Source organism: Pantherophis guttatus, chromosome 5 (assembly GCF_059756535.1).
Source record: "Pantherophis guttatus breed Tessera chromosome 5, ASM5975653v1, whole genome shotgun sequence".
NCBI classification, from domain to species: domain Eukaryota; kingdom Metazoa; phylum Chordata; class Lepidosauria; order Squamata; family Colubridae; genus Pantherophis; species Pantherophis guttatus.
In genome coordinates this window covers 36,414,880-36,432,437 of record NC_142067.1, presented here as the reverse complement: position 1 = coordinate 36,432,437, position 17,558 = coordinate 36,414,880, and the positions used below count along the sequence as shown (strand labels likewise).

General features: G+C 39.8%; 1 protein-coding gene across 1 annotated transcript in view; it reads left to right on the top strand.

The window, feature by feature from the left end:
• Nucleotides 1-1,593: 1,593 nt before the first annotated feature.
• Nucleotides 1,594-17,558, top strand: part of MORC1 (MORC family CW-type zinc finger 1) — a 63,923-nt gene continuing 47,958 nt past the window's right edge. The window contains exons 1-6 of the mRNA XM_087871537.1: nt 1,594-1,731; nt 2,981-3,034; nt 4,547-4,581; nt 6,540-6,608; nt 13,136-13,223; nt 14,243-14,351. Coding sequence (XP_087727663.1) covers nt 1,661-1,731; nt 2,981-3,034; nt 4,547-4,581; nt 6,540-6,608; nt 13,136-13,223; nt 14,243-14,351 — 426 coding nt within the window. The 5' untranslated portion in view covers nt 1,594-1,660. The remainder of the gene's footprint in view (nt 1,732-2,980; nt 3,035-4,546; nt 4,582-6,539; nt 6,609-13,135; nt 13,224-14,242; nt 14,352-17,558) is intronic.

The following is a 17,558-nucleotide window of genomic DNA, read 5'->3' as shown; positions in this document are numbered from 1 at the left end:
TTAAGTCCATTTACCATGGAGTACTCAGCAAATTATCCTGAGTAATATAGGTCATATATAGAAAAAAACCTATTAAAATAGGTCAGAATATAGCAACTGTTATAGATATTACAACTGTGAATGCTTTGAAAAGAATACAGAAAACTGTATTCCAGTGTGAGGCTTCCGGACCTCTTAAAAGCAGCCATGGTTTTTTAATCTGCTTTGAAAGGATGCTTCAGGCATATCTCTGCTCTTTTCAAAAATCCTCTTTTGAATCATTTTCAAAGTATCTATGTATTCATACCATGCGTCTTTTTTTCTCTTACTGAATATTTGGAAAGAAATTCCACACAGGTTATGGAAAATATGTGAGGATCTCACATCCTGCTACATGAATCTGATGTTTGGATTAGTCCTAAAACTACTAAATTCTTAGGAAATATTTGTTACAGTACTGGTATGGGAATCCATTAGCCTTTTGCATTGACAAGATACAAACTGACGTCTTCTTTCATCATACCAAAAAAGTAAACAAGCAAACCTCAAGCATTTCCTTTGCACTGCAAATTCATTCGTTTGCAAGCAAATAATAATTGTTTTCTTTATTACATAAAAGTGGTGTTGAACGGAATTCTTTCAGCCATCAAATACAACATGTTGCTTACCACAGGAATGAGAATCAAAGAATGATTGACGGCTGGCTTTTCATTCGCTGTTTGAAAGAGAAGCTGACTGTCTCTAGATAATTGAATCTAGAGAATGGAACTAAGGAAACAGATCTTGGCCACTAATCTGGTGCTTATGAGTTATCCCGGTGGATCTTTTGCAAAGGCAATTACAACTCATAACTTTTCAATCTTCCAATATGTGTGCTTTTTCAGAGGAGCTGCAATTCACTTACCTGCAAGCCACCATCTCCGAAGCCCTCATTTCAAATGATGGGCTTGGATACAATGTCATTCAGTCCTATTTACAAACCACCCAGGTTCCAATGCACCTTACTACAGATAGCGGGGCAGAGGCAGGTTACAGTGAATGTGAGCTTTGAGTCACTTGACCCCTGGCCGCCTGTGTGGATAAATCCCTGCAGTTTTCTTGGCAACAATCTTGGAAGCCCTTTACTACTTGCCTCCTTAAGGTTGATAGTCACCAAGCTGGCTTTGTGCCTAAATCAGGACTCCCAGATAGTAGCCTTAACTACACTAAACCAGCTCACTGAGATAAGAGTATAATGATTATTTACACTGTGGTTGATGAGACCTACTGTACAGAGTAATGAATAGATATTCCGTACAGTAGTTTGGACTCCTAAAGCAGAAGTCTTGAAACTTGGCAGCTTTAAGTCTTGTGGACTTCAACTCCCAGAATTCTCCAGCCAGCTATGCTCCTAGAGAATTCTGGGAGTTGAAGTCCACAAGTCTCAAAGGCCAAGTTTCAAGACCTCTTGTCCTAAAGTTTCGCGTCCGCACGTTGCTGCAACGTTGTTCGCATCGCTTTCTCCACAAGAGGGCGCCTGCGGTCCGTCTCTCTTTCTTGCCCTGCCCTATTCCGTAGCCTTTTCGCAGCCACGCCCTAGTCGCGCTGCGTTGCACGTGGGCGGCGAACGGAGGGTTGACTTTGTGCTGTTGACTCTCGGCGACGGCGCCCTTCGGGGAGCTGCTTCTCCTCGGCAGCGCCGATGGCCGAATCGGGTGTTTACGGAGGTCTTTGTAGGGCGGAGTTAACGCTGGAGTTTTTGCATGCAAACTCGTGAGTGAGACAAGAGGCGGCCACTTGTTGGGTGTCGCTACCTTGATTAGGCTCTACCTTCAATGGCCAATAGTGGGGTGAAAAAGTCCGTTTTCTTGAATAATACCGATAATTGTTTGCAGGACGGCTCCCTTTTCCATAAAGACTGTTTCATTCTTAAACCCGAAGAGTAATGAAATTACCAAAACGCGGATCAAACGGTTGACCAAGTGTTTGTCAAACTGGGAAATCCAGGGAGTTGAAGTCCACACATCTTAAAAATGTCCAAATATGGAAAACACTTAACTAGACAAACAGAGGATGGGGAGTTGTTTTTGTGCCTTTCTGCACAACGGGAATGAGACCTACTGGTTTCGATGGAATAAAAATCCCTGAGATTGTGGCATCCTATAGATTTGCCAGCCCAGCACACAAACTTTTGTGGATGACATCTGTTATTTCATGATAATAAATGTTTTTAAGAAGTTGCGTCTTAAATTAAGACTCTTAATACCGAACAGAGTTGCATATTTTATACATTAGATAGTTGTAGTCAATATACTACTAACTCGGATCAACGGTAGTCCTCTTGCGTTTAGTGGTGGCAGTTCTCAGGTAAGTATGAACAGGTGTTTTTAATTTTAGGCAATAAGATATCCTAGGGAACCCAAGTCAATCTGTATTGCAGTCATTAATCAGATTTGTTAGAAACAAATCTAACAGTAAGCCTGAAAATGAAAGAAGTAAGATAAATCAAACAAGGGCTAAGAATAAACCAGAAACATTAACTAAAAGAAATGTTGAAGATCATAAGGTTCAATTAAAAAGGTATGCCTTTTTACCTGTCCCAAACTTAGTGTTTGAACTAAGCATGTTGTCCCTGTTCTTGTCTGCTAGTTAGGGGTGTATCTTACGATTTATGATGGTTGTATTTTATCATTATGAACATGATTTATCACTTGTTGCTTTTAGGTACGCTGAGAGCTTATGCACAGGAGACAGCATCCAATCACACTTGGCCAATAAGGAATTCTATTTTGCTATGACATATGGAAAATTAATTGCTACTACTTTCCCGCGTATGCACCAATATTTCTCAAAGCAGTATTTATCTCCCCCACCTTCCCCTTTCACTTTTTCATATTTCAAAAACTACAGGGTTCTAACGCACTCCAAATCTTTTTTTGTATTGCCATTTTCTGCATGTGTAATTCATCCCTATGTTTCCTGGCTTCTTTTGTGTTAAAATTGCCTTAATGCTTCTTTCTAGCACAACACACGACTTCGTTTTTGGAGCAATAGCTGAATTGATTGACAATTCACGGTAAATATGTTGCTTTTAAGGTCCATGTTTTATAATAAGCTAAGCTTTTCATTCTGGTATCTGAGTGCCTTTCCCAGTGGCCTTTTATCCTGTTTGTTCCTATTTTATCCCCACCCCCCATCCACCCAATTTAGACAATAATATTATGGTACTTAGACCAGCTTCATTCAGATTTTGCATCAACAGAATGGCTATGGCTGGAAACTTGAATAAAACCAATCTCTTCTATAACCTCCAAGACTTTGCATTCAGATGGGTTAGGGTGTTTTTTTATATCCAACATGATATTGGTTGGTTGGAAGTTCTAGCAATTGACATTCCACTATGCGTGTAGTGGGAATCTTGCTCTACTGCCATATTAGCTTCTTACACCTGTAGGCTGAACCTTCTCCCTGAGTCAGAAGTTCAGGGACTGGATCCTTCCAACCCTGATAATGGAGCTTCTGGCCAAGGTGGTAGGGACTGACAAAAAAATCTAATTAGTTGTTTCTTTTGCTTCATTTAATTAAATGCTGTTATTTAAGAAATCAGCTTTAGTTTTCTACATCTCTCGGAGAATGACGGGAAAAGAATTAATGTCACCCATTGATTGGGCTGTTTTGGTGCTCTATTGAAGCTTAGCCTTTAGCTTAGTGAACCTTCTTAAGGCTTATTTACTACCCTTCTAACTGCAGCTTCTGGGTGATGTACAAACTAGTTAATAACTACTCTTGAACATGAAGCATAAAAACTAACCCAGAAAGGTGCACAGTATAAAATAATCAGGCAGCTATGAGGATGATAGTAAACAAAAACATCATTCTTATTTTTCGATACCATTATAAGTTGTAGGAATGGGAGATCATGTCAAATCAACTGCAAATTCACTTCCCCAGTGCTTTTTTTGGTGGTTTTTTTTCACCATAGAACTGCTCACATTATGTGCCATGTGCACTGACATTTCTTTAAAAGCTACCTTTTGAGTTTGGCAGAGCAACCCAATACCCCTTTCAGTCTATCTCAACATAGTCAAGATCTTATGATACAGTTGGGCAGGATAAATAGAAGAAGAGGAAGATAGTTCTCTTTTTGGTTTGCTTGCTCACAGTCTTAGCATAGTTTTTTTTAAAAAAACAATCATTTAATTTCTTTCTCCAGATTGGGAAAATGGAGGGTTGAGAGGAAAAAAAGTATTTTGGCCTCTTTTTCTGAGGTTTGGACTGGAAATCCAGATGCAGAGGGAAGAATTCAGCCTACTGCGCAGTCCCAATACTGCAAATTCTTTTGGCTTTCCATATGTTTAATCCACTGGTTTGGTGGGCTTTATAACTTACACTTTATTGTAGCTTTTCAATTAAATTTTATTGTGTTTTTATTTTGCTATTCAGTGGCAACTTACATTAATATGAGTTGATATAATTTAAACTAGAGTGTTCTGCATTTCCAGGACATAAATTCTGAGTAAAAAGGTAATACTTATTATTACTCTGGTGTTTTTTTTTAATACTTTCAATATCTAAACAATATTTTCAGAGATGCTGGTGCCACAAGGCTTGACATTTATACTGGTGAGTTCTATATAAATACTCATTCAGATATTAAATATGTACTTTTCAATGACTTCTTTCCTTGATTGCATTGTTTTATTGAACATTGCATTAAATTTACTTATTAACTGTGATTTGGGAGTTTTCTTTCTTCCTTTATTTAACAAGGCAAAGTTCTATCCTATACCTGGGTAGAAGTTACGACAATGTTCTTGTCTTTAACCTAAAGATCTAGTGGCATATATGTTTTTATATACGTATACATACACGTACACATCAGTGGTGGGTTTCAATTTTTTTTACTACCGGTTCTGAGGCTGTGGCTTGGTGGCTATGGCAGAGGAAGGATACTGTAAAATCTCCATTCCCACCCCACTCCAGGGGAAGGTTACTGCAAAATCCCCATTTCCTCCCAATCAGCTGGGACTCGGGAGGCAGAGAATAGACCTCTGGCAGGGCCAGTCAGAGATGGTATTTACTGGTTCTCCGAACTACTCAAAATTTCCGCTACCGGTTCTCCAGAACCGGTCAGAACCTGCTGAAACCCACCTCTGGTACACATACACACACGTGTGCATGCACACACAGAGTGCATTCACTGAGTATAAATTAATGAGAAAAAAATGAATTTCAACTGTAGAATCAGGCTGCAGCATAACAAAATTGGCAAAAGTGAAGGGGGTCTGAATGCTTTCTGAATGCACTGTATACACACACACATACAGCCAGAGAGAGATAGTTTGGCTTATAAATATATAATTGTTTATTAAACAGTAATACACATACAAATTTAAACATAATAAAACTAATCTGACACTTGTTAGTTTGTTTATCAACTGGAAGAAAGAGAAGGTAAAGATCTTACATATATGGGGATGAGGGAAAGAAAAAAATCATACTGAATTTGATAGCAAATGTTTTGTTTATTAATAAGCATGTTTAGGCTGGATATGATAGAGGAATGTGCAGCCTTTTATTCTCTGAGGGCTTCAGTTGCCTTTTGAATATTGGGTTAATTCCATAAAGTGAGCATTACCAGAAATAGCTCCATTTCGTTTATTTATTTATTCATTTATTATATTTCTATACCGCCTTTCTCCCGTAGGACTCAAGGCGGTGTACAGTCAAGAAAAATATAGATACACAAACATCATAAAATTGCTAATTAAAATTATTATTATAACATAGTTTGGCCCAATTAAATAGAACCTAAAATTAGATAACATTTAACATTTAAGTTGAGCTTCATTATAATTAAACTAACTAAACTTATTCGTTAGACTTATTCCTCATATGTTTTTCTCCTCTGCCAATTTATAATTCAGTATCTACTTTTAGATGGTTTGGGGCGCGGGGTTGAAGGGTGGTATAGCCTAGGCTTTGTAGGGAAGCATAGAGTTTGCTGCATCTTATTTGAGATTAAGTTGATATGCAATACTGGGCAGAACAAAGCTTAATTTATTTAAAATTAAATAAGCCATTGCTGAAGAAATGGAAATAATTTTATTGCAACCTTATTCATTCATTTATTTATTTATTTTATTTTATTGAATTTCTATACCGCCCTTCTCCCGAAGGACTCGGCATAAAGTTTCAGCATAAAGTTATAAAAAATAGGGAAGGGATCAATAAGTTCCTTAGATCAATCAGTCAATAAGTTCCTTGGACTTTCCTTCCCTCTGATTCCCCCCTCCTATGGGTTTTTTTTTTTTCTTTCATGTAAGCCCTGCCTCTTCTGAAGGGGGCAGAGAAGTGTGCAGGCAAGAGGAAGTATCACCTGCCTTTTCTGTGCTTGGTTGGCTTTCTGTAAAATAGGATTTCTCAACCTTGGTGACTATAAGATATGGATTTCAATTTCCAGAATTCCTCAGTCAGAATATGACGGCCTTAAAGTTGCCAAAGTTGAAAAATACCGCTATAGATACTATTGAGGAGGGAACTAAGAACAAAACTTCTCTTTCCCATGCTTTCTCTTTCAGTGAATAATGATAACCTGCGAGGAGGATTTATCCTGTGCTTTCTAGATGATGGATGCGGCATGTCCCCTTGTAAGTACTATTTCCTTGAACATGAGTGTGGTGTCATGGTTTCAGAGTCATATTTGGTTTGTGGACCCATGGGGAATGGGAAAGAAAGATCCAACTTCTGCTCTCAATTCAGCCATAATTCTGATTGGACATGTTGGCCTAGACATGGTTTTTAACCATAGCCTTCCTCAATAACATTGTGAATAAAAAGACAGGTACATTACCTTAAGTTGTGGAATGAAAGATAGAATTTGCACATGAAAAGTAGTTCTTTTCAACCTCCAAGTTTGACTAAAGACTCACAAACAGACTTGAACAAGAGAAAACTCCCTCTGCAATCCCAGGTGGCATTCCCATGGTTCATTTCTGGATTTTGCTATGACACAACTTAAAAGAAAAAATATTGTTATTTTTTATGTTCTAAATAAGTGCAACCTTGTTTAGATATTACAATCTTAGCACAAGTGTAAAAATAATCCTTTTTTTTTTTTTTTTTTTTTTTTTTGAATAGAGCTGTGGATGGTCACAACTGCAGCTACATGATCTGAAGGGAAGAAAATACTGAAATAGAAGGGACAGGGAGCAAATATTGAAAGCAGAATTGATTTGTAGCAATGTTGCTTTCAATCTAATGAAGGGTTCCAATCCCGCAGATGCCTTTGCTCTGACAGTAAAAAGCACAAATTTTATTATAAACAGAATTATTCAGCCACATTACACATCATCAGTAAACGTCTTAGAAAGCAACCTGCTCAGTTCCATAGAGGGGTTACAAGTAGTCCTCAATTTACGAACACAGTCGAATCCAAAAGTTATGTAGTTAAGTGGCGGTGGCGGTTGATACCCCCAGGCTTATGGTCATGGGGGATTTCAACCTACCGTCCGTGGGCGAGGCGTCTGAGGTGGCTCGGGAGTTCATGGCTTCCATGACAGCTATGGACCTGACCCAGTTAATTCATGGCCCTACTCACACGGGGGGAAACACGCTGGATCTGGTTTTTGTCTCTGGACAGTGGTCGAGTGATCTCGAGATAGGGGATATAGTCACCGAGCCCTTGTCATGGTCTGATCACTCTCTCCTTCGTCTCGACCTTCGAACCGCTACACCCCGCTGCAGGGAGGCGGAGCCGGTAAGATGGTTCCGCCCCAGGCGCCTGATGGAACCTGATAGGTTCCAGATGGAGCTTGGGCCATTCCCTGAGGCTCTGGCACACGCCCCGACTGGAGACCTAGTGGCCACCTGGGATAGGGCGGCCGCTGGAGCTCTGGACCGGGTCGTGCCTTTGCGGCCTCTGACCCGGCGCCGATCTCATTTAGCTCCTTGGTTTACCGAGGAGCTGAGGGAGTTGAAGCGCCGGAAAAGACGCCTAGAGAGTAGTTGGAGGGCCAGCCGTTCTGAATCTGACCGGACACTGGTAAGATCTCATATTAGGAATTACCTAGTGGCGATAAAAGCAGCAAAATGTAGCTATTTTGCTGCTCTTATTGCGTCATCAGATAATCGCCCGGCCGCCCTGTTTAGGGTGACCCGCTCCCTGCTCCACCAGGAAGCGCGGGAGGACCCCTTGGAGGGTAGAGCCGAGGATTTTGTTCAATATCTGTATGACAAAATCACTCAGATTCGGGAAGATCTGGACTCCGACTGGGTAGTCTCAGGAGGAAGGACAGGGGCAGGTCTTGAGAATGTTATCTGGGATGAGTTTGATCCTGTGACCCCTGAGGATGTGGACAGGATTCTGGGTAGACTGAATGCGACCACTTGTTTATTGGACCCGTGTCCCTCCTGGTTAGTGCTGGCTTCTCGGGAGGTGACACGAGGCTGGTTCCAGGGGATTATAAATGCTTCGTTGGGTGAGGGTGTCTTTCCTGCCGCCTTGAAAGAGGCGGTGGTGAGGCCTCTCCTCAAGAAGCCATCCCTGGACCCGGCAATGTTGGTAAATTATCGTCCGGTCTCCAACCTTCGTTTTGTGGCGAAGGTTGTTGAGAGTGTGGTCACGAAACAGCTCCCCCAGCACCTGGATGAAACAACGTATCTGGATCCGTTCCAGTCGGGCTTCAGGCCCGGGTACAGCACGGAAACGGCATTGGTCGCGTTGGTTGATGATCTCTGGAGGGCTCGGGACAGGGGGTGCTCCTCTGTCCTGGTCCTGTTAGATCTCTCAGCGGCTTTTGATACCATCGACCATGGTATCATGCTGCACCGGTTGGAAGAGTTAGGGGTGGGAGGCACTGTGTTGCGGTGGTTCTCCTCCTTTCTCTCTGACCGGTCGCAGTCTGTGTTGACAGGGGGACAGAGGTCGACCCCGAGGCCCCTCATATGTGGGGTGCCGCAAGGGTCGGTCCTCTCGCCTCTCCTGTTCAACATTTATGTGAAGCCGCTGGGCGAGATCATCCGTGGTTTCGGGGTGGAGTACCATCAGTACGCTGACGACACCCAGCTGTACATCTCCACCCCGGATCACCCCAACGATGCCCTTGAAGTGATGTCCCGGTGCCTGGAGGCCGTACGGATCTGGATGGGGAGGAACAGGCTCAGGCTCAACCCATCCAAGACCGAGTGGCTGTGGTTTCCGACGTCCCGATATAGTCAGTTGACGCCATCTCTGACTATTGGGGGCGAATCACTGGCCCCCACGGAGAGGGCTCGCAACTTGGGCATCCTCCTGGATTCACGGCTGTCTTTAGAAGAGCACTTGACGGCCGTGACCGGGAGGATTTTCTATCAGGTTCGCCTGATTCGCCAGTTGCGTCCCTTTCTGGATCGGGACTCGTTACGCTCGGTCACTCATGCCCTCGTCACCTCCCACCTGGACTATTGTAATGCTCTCTACATGGGGCTCCCCTTGAGGAGCACCTGGAGGCTCCAACTGGCGCAGAGTGCGGCCGCGCGGGTGGTTATGGGAGCGACATGGCGCTCCCATGTGACACCTCTCCTGCATGAGCTGCACTGGCTCCCGGTGGTCTTCCGGGTGCGCTTCAAGGTTTTGGTTACCACCTTTAAAGCGCTCCATGGCTTAGGACCTGGTTATCTACGGGACCGCCTACTACCACCAATAGCCTCCCACCGGCCAGTACGCTCTCATAGAGAGGGACTCCTCCTGGTGCCGTCAGCCAAACAATGTCGGCTGGCGACCCCTAGGGGGAGAGCCTTCTCTGTGGGGGCACCTACCGTCTGGAATGAGCTCCCCCCAGAGATACAGAGGATCCCGGATCTGCGCACCTTCCGCCACGCTGTGAAGACTCTTTTATTCCATCAAGCAGGCTTGGCCTAATCTCCTCCCTCTTTTAATATATAAATTTTAAATCTGTTCTTAAATTATTGGGGTGTTTTAATTTGTCTGGGCCAAAATGATTTAATTTGATTTTAACTGGTTTTTTAAATTTTTGTATTTATGTATTTTATTGCTTGGCTGTTCACCGCCCTGAGTCCTTCGGGAGTAGGGCGGTATACAAATCAAATAAAACAATAAAACAAAACAAGTGAGAAATTTGTTCAGTGAGTTTTGCCCCATTTCATGACTTCTTTGCCACATTTCTTAAGTAAATCACTGCAGTTGTTAAATTAGTAACAGGGTTGTTAAATGAATCTGGTTTCCCCATTGACTTTGCTTGTCAGGAGGTCGCAGAAGGAGATCATGTGACTCTGGGACACTTCAACCGCTCACAACTGTGAGTCAGTTGTCTAGCATCCAAATGTAAATCACATGAACCATGGGGATGCTACAACAGTCATAAGTGTGAAAAATGGTCATAAGTCACATATTTAGTGCTGTTGTAACTTTGAATGGTCACTAAACAAACTGTTCTAAGTTGGGGACTACCTATATTTATAGGAACTTTCTTCTGCTATTCATGGAATTTCAAATTTGAAACAAAGAATGGTGGGGGGTCAGGAAAGGTCCAAAGGAAGCCTTCACATTTCTAAACATGTTCCTATTAATTCTCTTTTTTCCTGGATAAAGCTCATTTTTTAATTTTTAGTTTTGTCACAGATATTTTTCTAGTCCCCAGATCAGTCTGATAGCTCTTATGTCTTTCTACCTTTATAATACCTTTGCAAGGCATGGTGCACAAAATACTTAATAACAATCATTCAGAATACCATTTTTCAGTTTCGTCTGGCTCTGTCATGTTTTATGCAGGGTAAAACAGAAAACAGAATGTCTAGTGCATCTTAACTTATATTGATGCTAAACTGAACCCTGTTCCTGCAAAAGAGAGGGAGAGAAAGGCTTTATTGGCAGTGGTTGTAGGCAGTGGTGGGTTGCTCCCAGTTTGCACCGGTTCACAAGAATCGGTAGTAAAAATTTGTAGTAGTTCAGAGAACCGGTAATAACATTGGCTGGCCACGTCCCCGAACCGGTCTCTGGTCGGGTTGCCGCTCACTTACCCCGCCCACCTCATCAGAGACTTTTTTTTTTACTTTTAAAAGCATTTTTTCTACAACCTCTTCAGCCGAAAAAATGCTTTTAAAAGTTAAAAAAAAAAAAAGTTGGCCACGCCCACCCAGTCATATTACCACCACTAAGCCACACCCACAAAATAAGCCACTGCCACAGAACCGGTAGTAAAAAAATTTAGAACCCACCCCTGGTTGTAGGAGGGTGAACCAAGCACTGGCCTGTGAGTGCCTACATTAAACTGTGTGAAATTTATTTGTTGACCATTCTTCACTCATTCTCACTCATTTAAAAATGAAGTGTATTTCAACTGCCAGCTATCCTTTCAGTCTGACAGAATTTCTTTATAATATCACTTGGATGGTATCTTATCCCAAGGGATGAAATGTGCATTCTGTTATATTCCATAGCATAGAGTACCAGCAGAGTGAAAAGAGGCAGCAAAAGATATCCTGATGCCAGCAGTTATTTTTAGTATCAGGGCAACGGCTGGAGTTCCACCAACATTTTCTCATAAGGAAAGTTTGAGCCAAATCACAAGGAAGACGAGAAAACTAACTACACAGACAGACTAGATATACATTCAAATAGGCTATCAGAATATTACAAGTTTGATTGTGCTTTACCTTCTCTCCCTCTTATTCAACCGGGGGGGGCACGGGGGGGGGGCTAGCCTGCATGACTTCCTAACGTTATCTCCTTTCCCAGTGCTTAAGGCATGTTTCTGCTCATTTTGTATTCTAATGGCTTTGAAATCTCTAGGACTGGGGTGAGGAGCTGTGACCCTTTTATGACCTGTGGACTTCAACTTCCAGAATTCCTGAGCCAGTATGGCTAACTCAGGAATTCTGGGAGTTGAAGCCCACAAGTCATAAAGGGGCTATAGTTCTCCACCTCGGCTCTAGGGTAATCTACACCAAGGCTTTGAAACAGTCATGTGCAAGCAACCAGGTCCACATGTGTAGGGTTCAGGTTAACTATGTTATTGTATTCTACCTACAGGGTGTAGGAATAATACAGGTATAATACAGGAATCTATCCAGACTGCTTGGGAACTTCCTGGGAAGTTCTCGAGTTCTTGGGAACAAATAGATAAGGTCCCATGGAATTAGGGGCGGGGAGGAGAGAGTCAACCTTAGTCTCTTGAGGCTGTGCACTGACTCAAGGCTAATTTCCTGTTTCAGTCCTCTTCCTTGCCTGGTTGGCAGCTTCTCATCAGAAACTGGAATTGGTCTTTGCAACCCTTCAGCAGATTTGATCATGTCAGATGACCGTACCATGTTATCATCTGCCAACAGCATTGCACATAGTTGAGCTTATTATTATAGTTGATCACTTATGCAGCCAGATTTGGCATTTTTATCCATCTGTCAAGTTCTTCCCAAGTACTTATGATAGGCAGACATTATTTGATGGTGTTAAAGGTATCGTCACACAGGATGTAAGCCATTCAAAGTAAAGCTGTCTTTTGCAATTGACCGGTGGCGATAATGCTGACAGTGTTCAAGGGGTGTGCCAATGTTTTGTAATTTATTGTTATTCTAATATTCTAATATAATACAAAATTATTTTCCATGTTGTTTCCCATGGCAAAAATACAGTACTTCAACAGTTTGCCATAGCTTGGATTTGTTCCCCTTCTTCACTATAAAGTCTACTGCTTTGGGATTTCTTGAAAATCTTGAATTCTGGTAATATCTCGATGTGGTCCTAAGCTTTTTTCAAGTTCAGATATACAGAGAAATAGAGACAAATCTACTATGTGAAGGGATACTGAATATAAGAAATCTAACTTTGTAAACCATTAGTTTTTGACACATCAGTTCTTGGACCAGAATGAGTTGCTAAAGACAGTAGTGATGAAGGATCGAGATATTAAGTTCAGATTGGCATATATTGGGTTTGAATATCACATATTACAGCCACTGTGTAAGTAATTTTAGATAAGACATAATCTTTCAAATATGGACTATAACATATATATAGATAATAATCTCTACTTTAGACAGTTACAATGATTAATGAAGTATATAATACGACCTTACAAAATTTTAAATGTTAGAGTATGATTTTTTTTTAAAAATATGTACTGTTAACACAACAGGAAATTTGAACAACATTTGAAACTATGTTACAAATTTATTTTAGATGAAGCTACAGATATTGTATATTTTGGAAGATCTTCTAAGAGAAAAGACCCTAAAATGATTGGACGTTATGGCAATGGACTGAAATCGTAAGACTTACTTCTTTCTACATTTTATTATATCATTTTTATTCTGGTTGTCTTGAAGTACAGGAAGAAATACATAAAATGCCAAAGTCTTGCAGGTTAAATGCTAGAAAAATAAAAGTTTGCACCAAATCTAACAGTAAGTACTATCACTAATAATACCTTTATTCACAAACATATGCAAACTTGTGAAGCAATATATAAGCAATGCTCTTGTATTTGGAAAAATGTATTACTTAAAATAGGTAATAAATGTATTTATGGACATAAAAGAATGTTGCAGTCAGTGTTAAAGCAAAATAGATTTTATGTTATATTGCTGCAAAATACGATGATAACCTTGACAATATCAACAAAGTAAAACATAATTTTCATTGTACCATTAATGCTTACCTGGGGAGAAAAAGCTTTAATAGATATACTGTTTGTTTTTTTAAAAAAACAAAATCCAAGGCCAGTTTATCATAAGTACTGAGATAGAAGCTTGCCATGTGTGTGGATAGGATAGGCTTATATTTGTAACAAATGGCTACAATCTTAAATCACCATATTCACCCATATTCAACCTTCACCCATATTCAGATTCTGCCGTATGTGGGTAGATAGGTGATAAGATGGAGACTGAATGGCTAATTAAGCAGTTGTTAGAAAATGGAGAAATGCATAGAAAAGAGTAGGATACAATTCAAAGCTAAAATTTGAAGGATAATTCTGATATTCCACCCTGGATTCTGATGCAGCAAAAAAAATAAAACTGAGAGAAAAGGGAATGTGAAAAAAAGACAGTAAAGGAAACTAAATATTAAATTATATTAAATTCTTAACTAAATATCAAATTAAATATTAGGTTAAATTCTGGCAGTAGCATATAAGCATTTATGTTTTATATGAATCTCTAGTATTATCAGTTTTTTAAATCAGTAAAGTAAGGAAAAGAAGAAAACTATTCGGATTCATTAGCTGTTCAGATTCAATAATTCATATTTTGAAAATGACTTTTTTCCCCTATATTTTTACTACAGAGGATCAATGCGTATAGGGAATGACTTGATATTATTTACCAAAAAAGAGAATACAATGACGTGTCTTCTTTTCTCTCAGACATTCTGTGAAACAGAAGGTCTCAGTGAGGTATGCTTATTCACAACTACATTTTGAAGTATTTATTTCCCATTTTTATGTCCTGGTTCAGACCAAGGTGGTTCAAATATTGTTATGTAATTAAAACATGACCGTGTATAGCAATGGTTCTCAACCTGTGGGTCGCGACCCCTTTGGGGGTCGAACGACCCTTTCACAGGGGTTGCCTAAGACCATCGGAAAACACATATTTTCAATGGTTTTAGGAATAATTTTATGGCTGGGGGTCACCACAACATGAGGAACTGTATTAAAGGTCGCGGCATTAGGAAGGTTGAGAACCACTAGTGTATAGACTGAAATAACACTAACACTGAAGTGCAAAGAAACCCAAAGAAACATTATATATTGCATTTATATTTTTACCATTTCTTCCTACTTACATAAAAATGCACAGTGTCTATTCATGTTGCCTTTGTGTTACTTTTCCAGGTCATTTTTATATAAATGAAAAATATTTTAAAATCCCAATGAATCCTCCACAACAAAATATATGAATTAACTTATATCCAAAAGAGAGTCTCTATAACATGCAACCACTGTGTATGTTTCATTCATGGGCTTTGATTGTTGCAAGTAAGCTGATTCTTTTTTTCCAATCCCACATAATACTTAAAATAAGCTTATAAAAATTATTTATTGCATATGGGGAAATTTGGAATGTGGGTAGCACTCTCATGAATATTTACAGAAATGACTACCTGATTAGGGAATTCCCCATTCATAAATTGGGTGTAATTGTGGGGGAAGCTTGACTTAAAACTTGCAATTACCAGGAGATAAAATGGATTAAGTTATGTCCACTGGCCCACTTGGGATAGAATCTAGGCATCACCCACACTTATTTATATGTTATAAGAATACTTACAGGTTTATATATGTCTTAGGTCAGGGGTCTGCAACCTTAAATACTCAAAGAGCCATTTGGACCCGTTTCCCACAAAAAAGAAAACACCGAGAACCACAAAACTCTTCCTGTGCCTGACTATTTCTTGAGCGGCCACAAAACTAGCATATGTAGTTGAATTAAACCTCCTGTTTTCTTCCGAAACTTTTCTTTACTAATGATTTATCCATGGTTGGCCTACTGAGGGTTGAAAAGCTCAATAAATAGTGTGCCAGGCGGGTGTTGCACATTGGCAGTTGTGACGCATATTTTGAGTGACAGGGAGCCGCAGCAGAGGGGTGAAAGAGCCACATGTGGCACCAGGTGTTAAAATATAAAGATGATGCTGGTATTTTACCCTCAACATCCAGTTGTATTTATAAGCATTGTTGTGTGTATTTTCACCTATCACAAAGAGAGCAGAGAATCTGGCAATAAGATTTTCCAGACACATTTATGCCCCAAATATGCTGTTTTGGTAACTCCAGTCTTAGCTGCAAAAATAGATATATCAGAATAATTTAAATATAGCAGAACAATAATTCAAGAATCAGCCTCATCAGAGATCGTTGTATAAAACATGCTATTTGCATGCACCATTAGCCTTATATTGAAAATTTATAAAATATAAATACAGGCAGCACTGAACAGAAGTACAAATACTGTTCTATAAATCTGTATTCTATTCTTGTCATTTCCTATAATTGAGAAGTACTTTTGAATGAATAGATAGACATAGTAAAATACACTTCTAGATTCTGTTTCATTTTATTTTAGATATCTTTCTGCCCTGGCAAGTTTAAAATACAGACTTTATCACATGGAATCAGCAGTTGAATCTTAATTAAGGGAATACTTTGCTCCAGTCATTTTTCTGCCTTCAACATTTTAATTAAAATCTACCATTAAAAATCTGATTTTCAGATTACTTGAAATGGTAAGATTTTAGGAAAGGGACCTTACAGTGTCAGTTTTTCCTATCTTTAACCCTGCCATTTACTCTCACCTCAACATGTGTAACTTTTTTTAAAAAATACCTCTGTGCTGGGGAAGACAATGTCATTATCCTAGAATATCTATGTCTCATATCCTATCCAGAAGGAACAGTTCCTTAATATAAGAAAATTTGTATGAAAGTTTTAGAACAAATTGCCGTAATGATTATAAATGACGGCTACTGTCATAAGTCTTTGCCCCTTCATTTCTCATTAAACAGATGACAATAGAAGAGTGGATAATTACTAAATATTTGCTTCTCTGAAGATGGTGTGTCTCTTATTTCTGCCTGGACACTCTGCTGTGACAGTGATTGATGGGATGTTTTGAACATACATCTGATTCTAGGGCAGAAAATCATGTTCCCATTTAGAAATAATGTTTTGCCTGTGGACCTAATTTTAACCCATTGAAGAAATGTGAGAAAGAGAAGGCTGAGCACACAAATATAGGTCATGCTCTTAGTATTGAAAGTAGCCATCTTCGGCCCAGGTTGCAAACAGTTCCCAAAGCATATTTTTCATGCCCCTCTTGCTACTACTGTGTTTGGACAGTATAATTATTGCACATGGAACACATGGTTGATCAACATTTTAGGCATTACAGACAAAAACTGTACAGTAAGCCCCAAAAGATTTGAAGCAAACTTTCAAGAGAAAAAAAGGGAAATATCTATAGTATCCACATGTGTGCTTGGTTATTTGAAGTGAAGCTCTCTTTATTCCAGAGGTTAATGGTCTCAGTTAATGTTCATAACTGGGCCTAAACTTTTGATTACAGATTGTTGCAGTTATTACCATTTGGTCATTTCGACTTGGGTCACCACATGACCTGGCTTAATTTTTACAATTGTTTTGTGGATGGCTGTAAACCAAGTCACCATGGTTGTTAAGTGAACTGTGTGATCATTAAGCAAACCATGTGGTCATTAAGCAAATTCACCATATCCAGTAGGTGCTTTTTTTTGCCATTTTCTGCCAGAAAACATCCCGAAAGTCACAAATAGGGATCACTTGACTGTGGGACAATGCAGTTGGTTATAAATATAAGCCAGTTGCCAAACAACCAGAATGCAATCTCATGACTGGGGAAGAGGGAGTGGGTGGGTGGCAGTCTAACTTTGAGAACAGGTCATGAGTAATTTCTTTTGAGTCCTTCATAACTTTGAAGGAAAACCTATAGTAACATTTTAACATGTTGAAATCTTAACTCTTTTCTAGAAAAATAGATAAACCACACATTTATTTAAAAAAGTATTGACTCCAGTAGACCTAAAAGGGAATCTTAAAAGTTATCTCATCTTAAGAGTTTAAGAA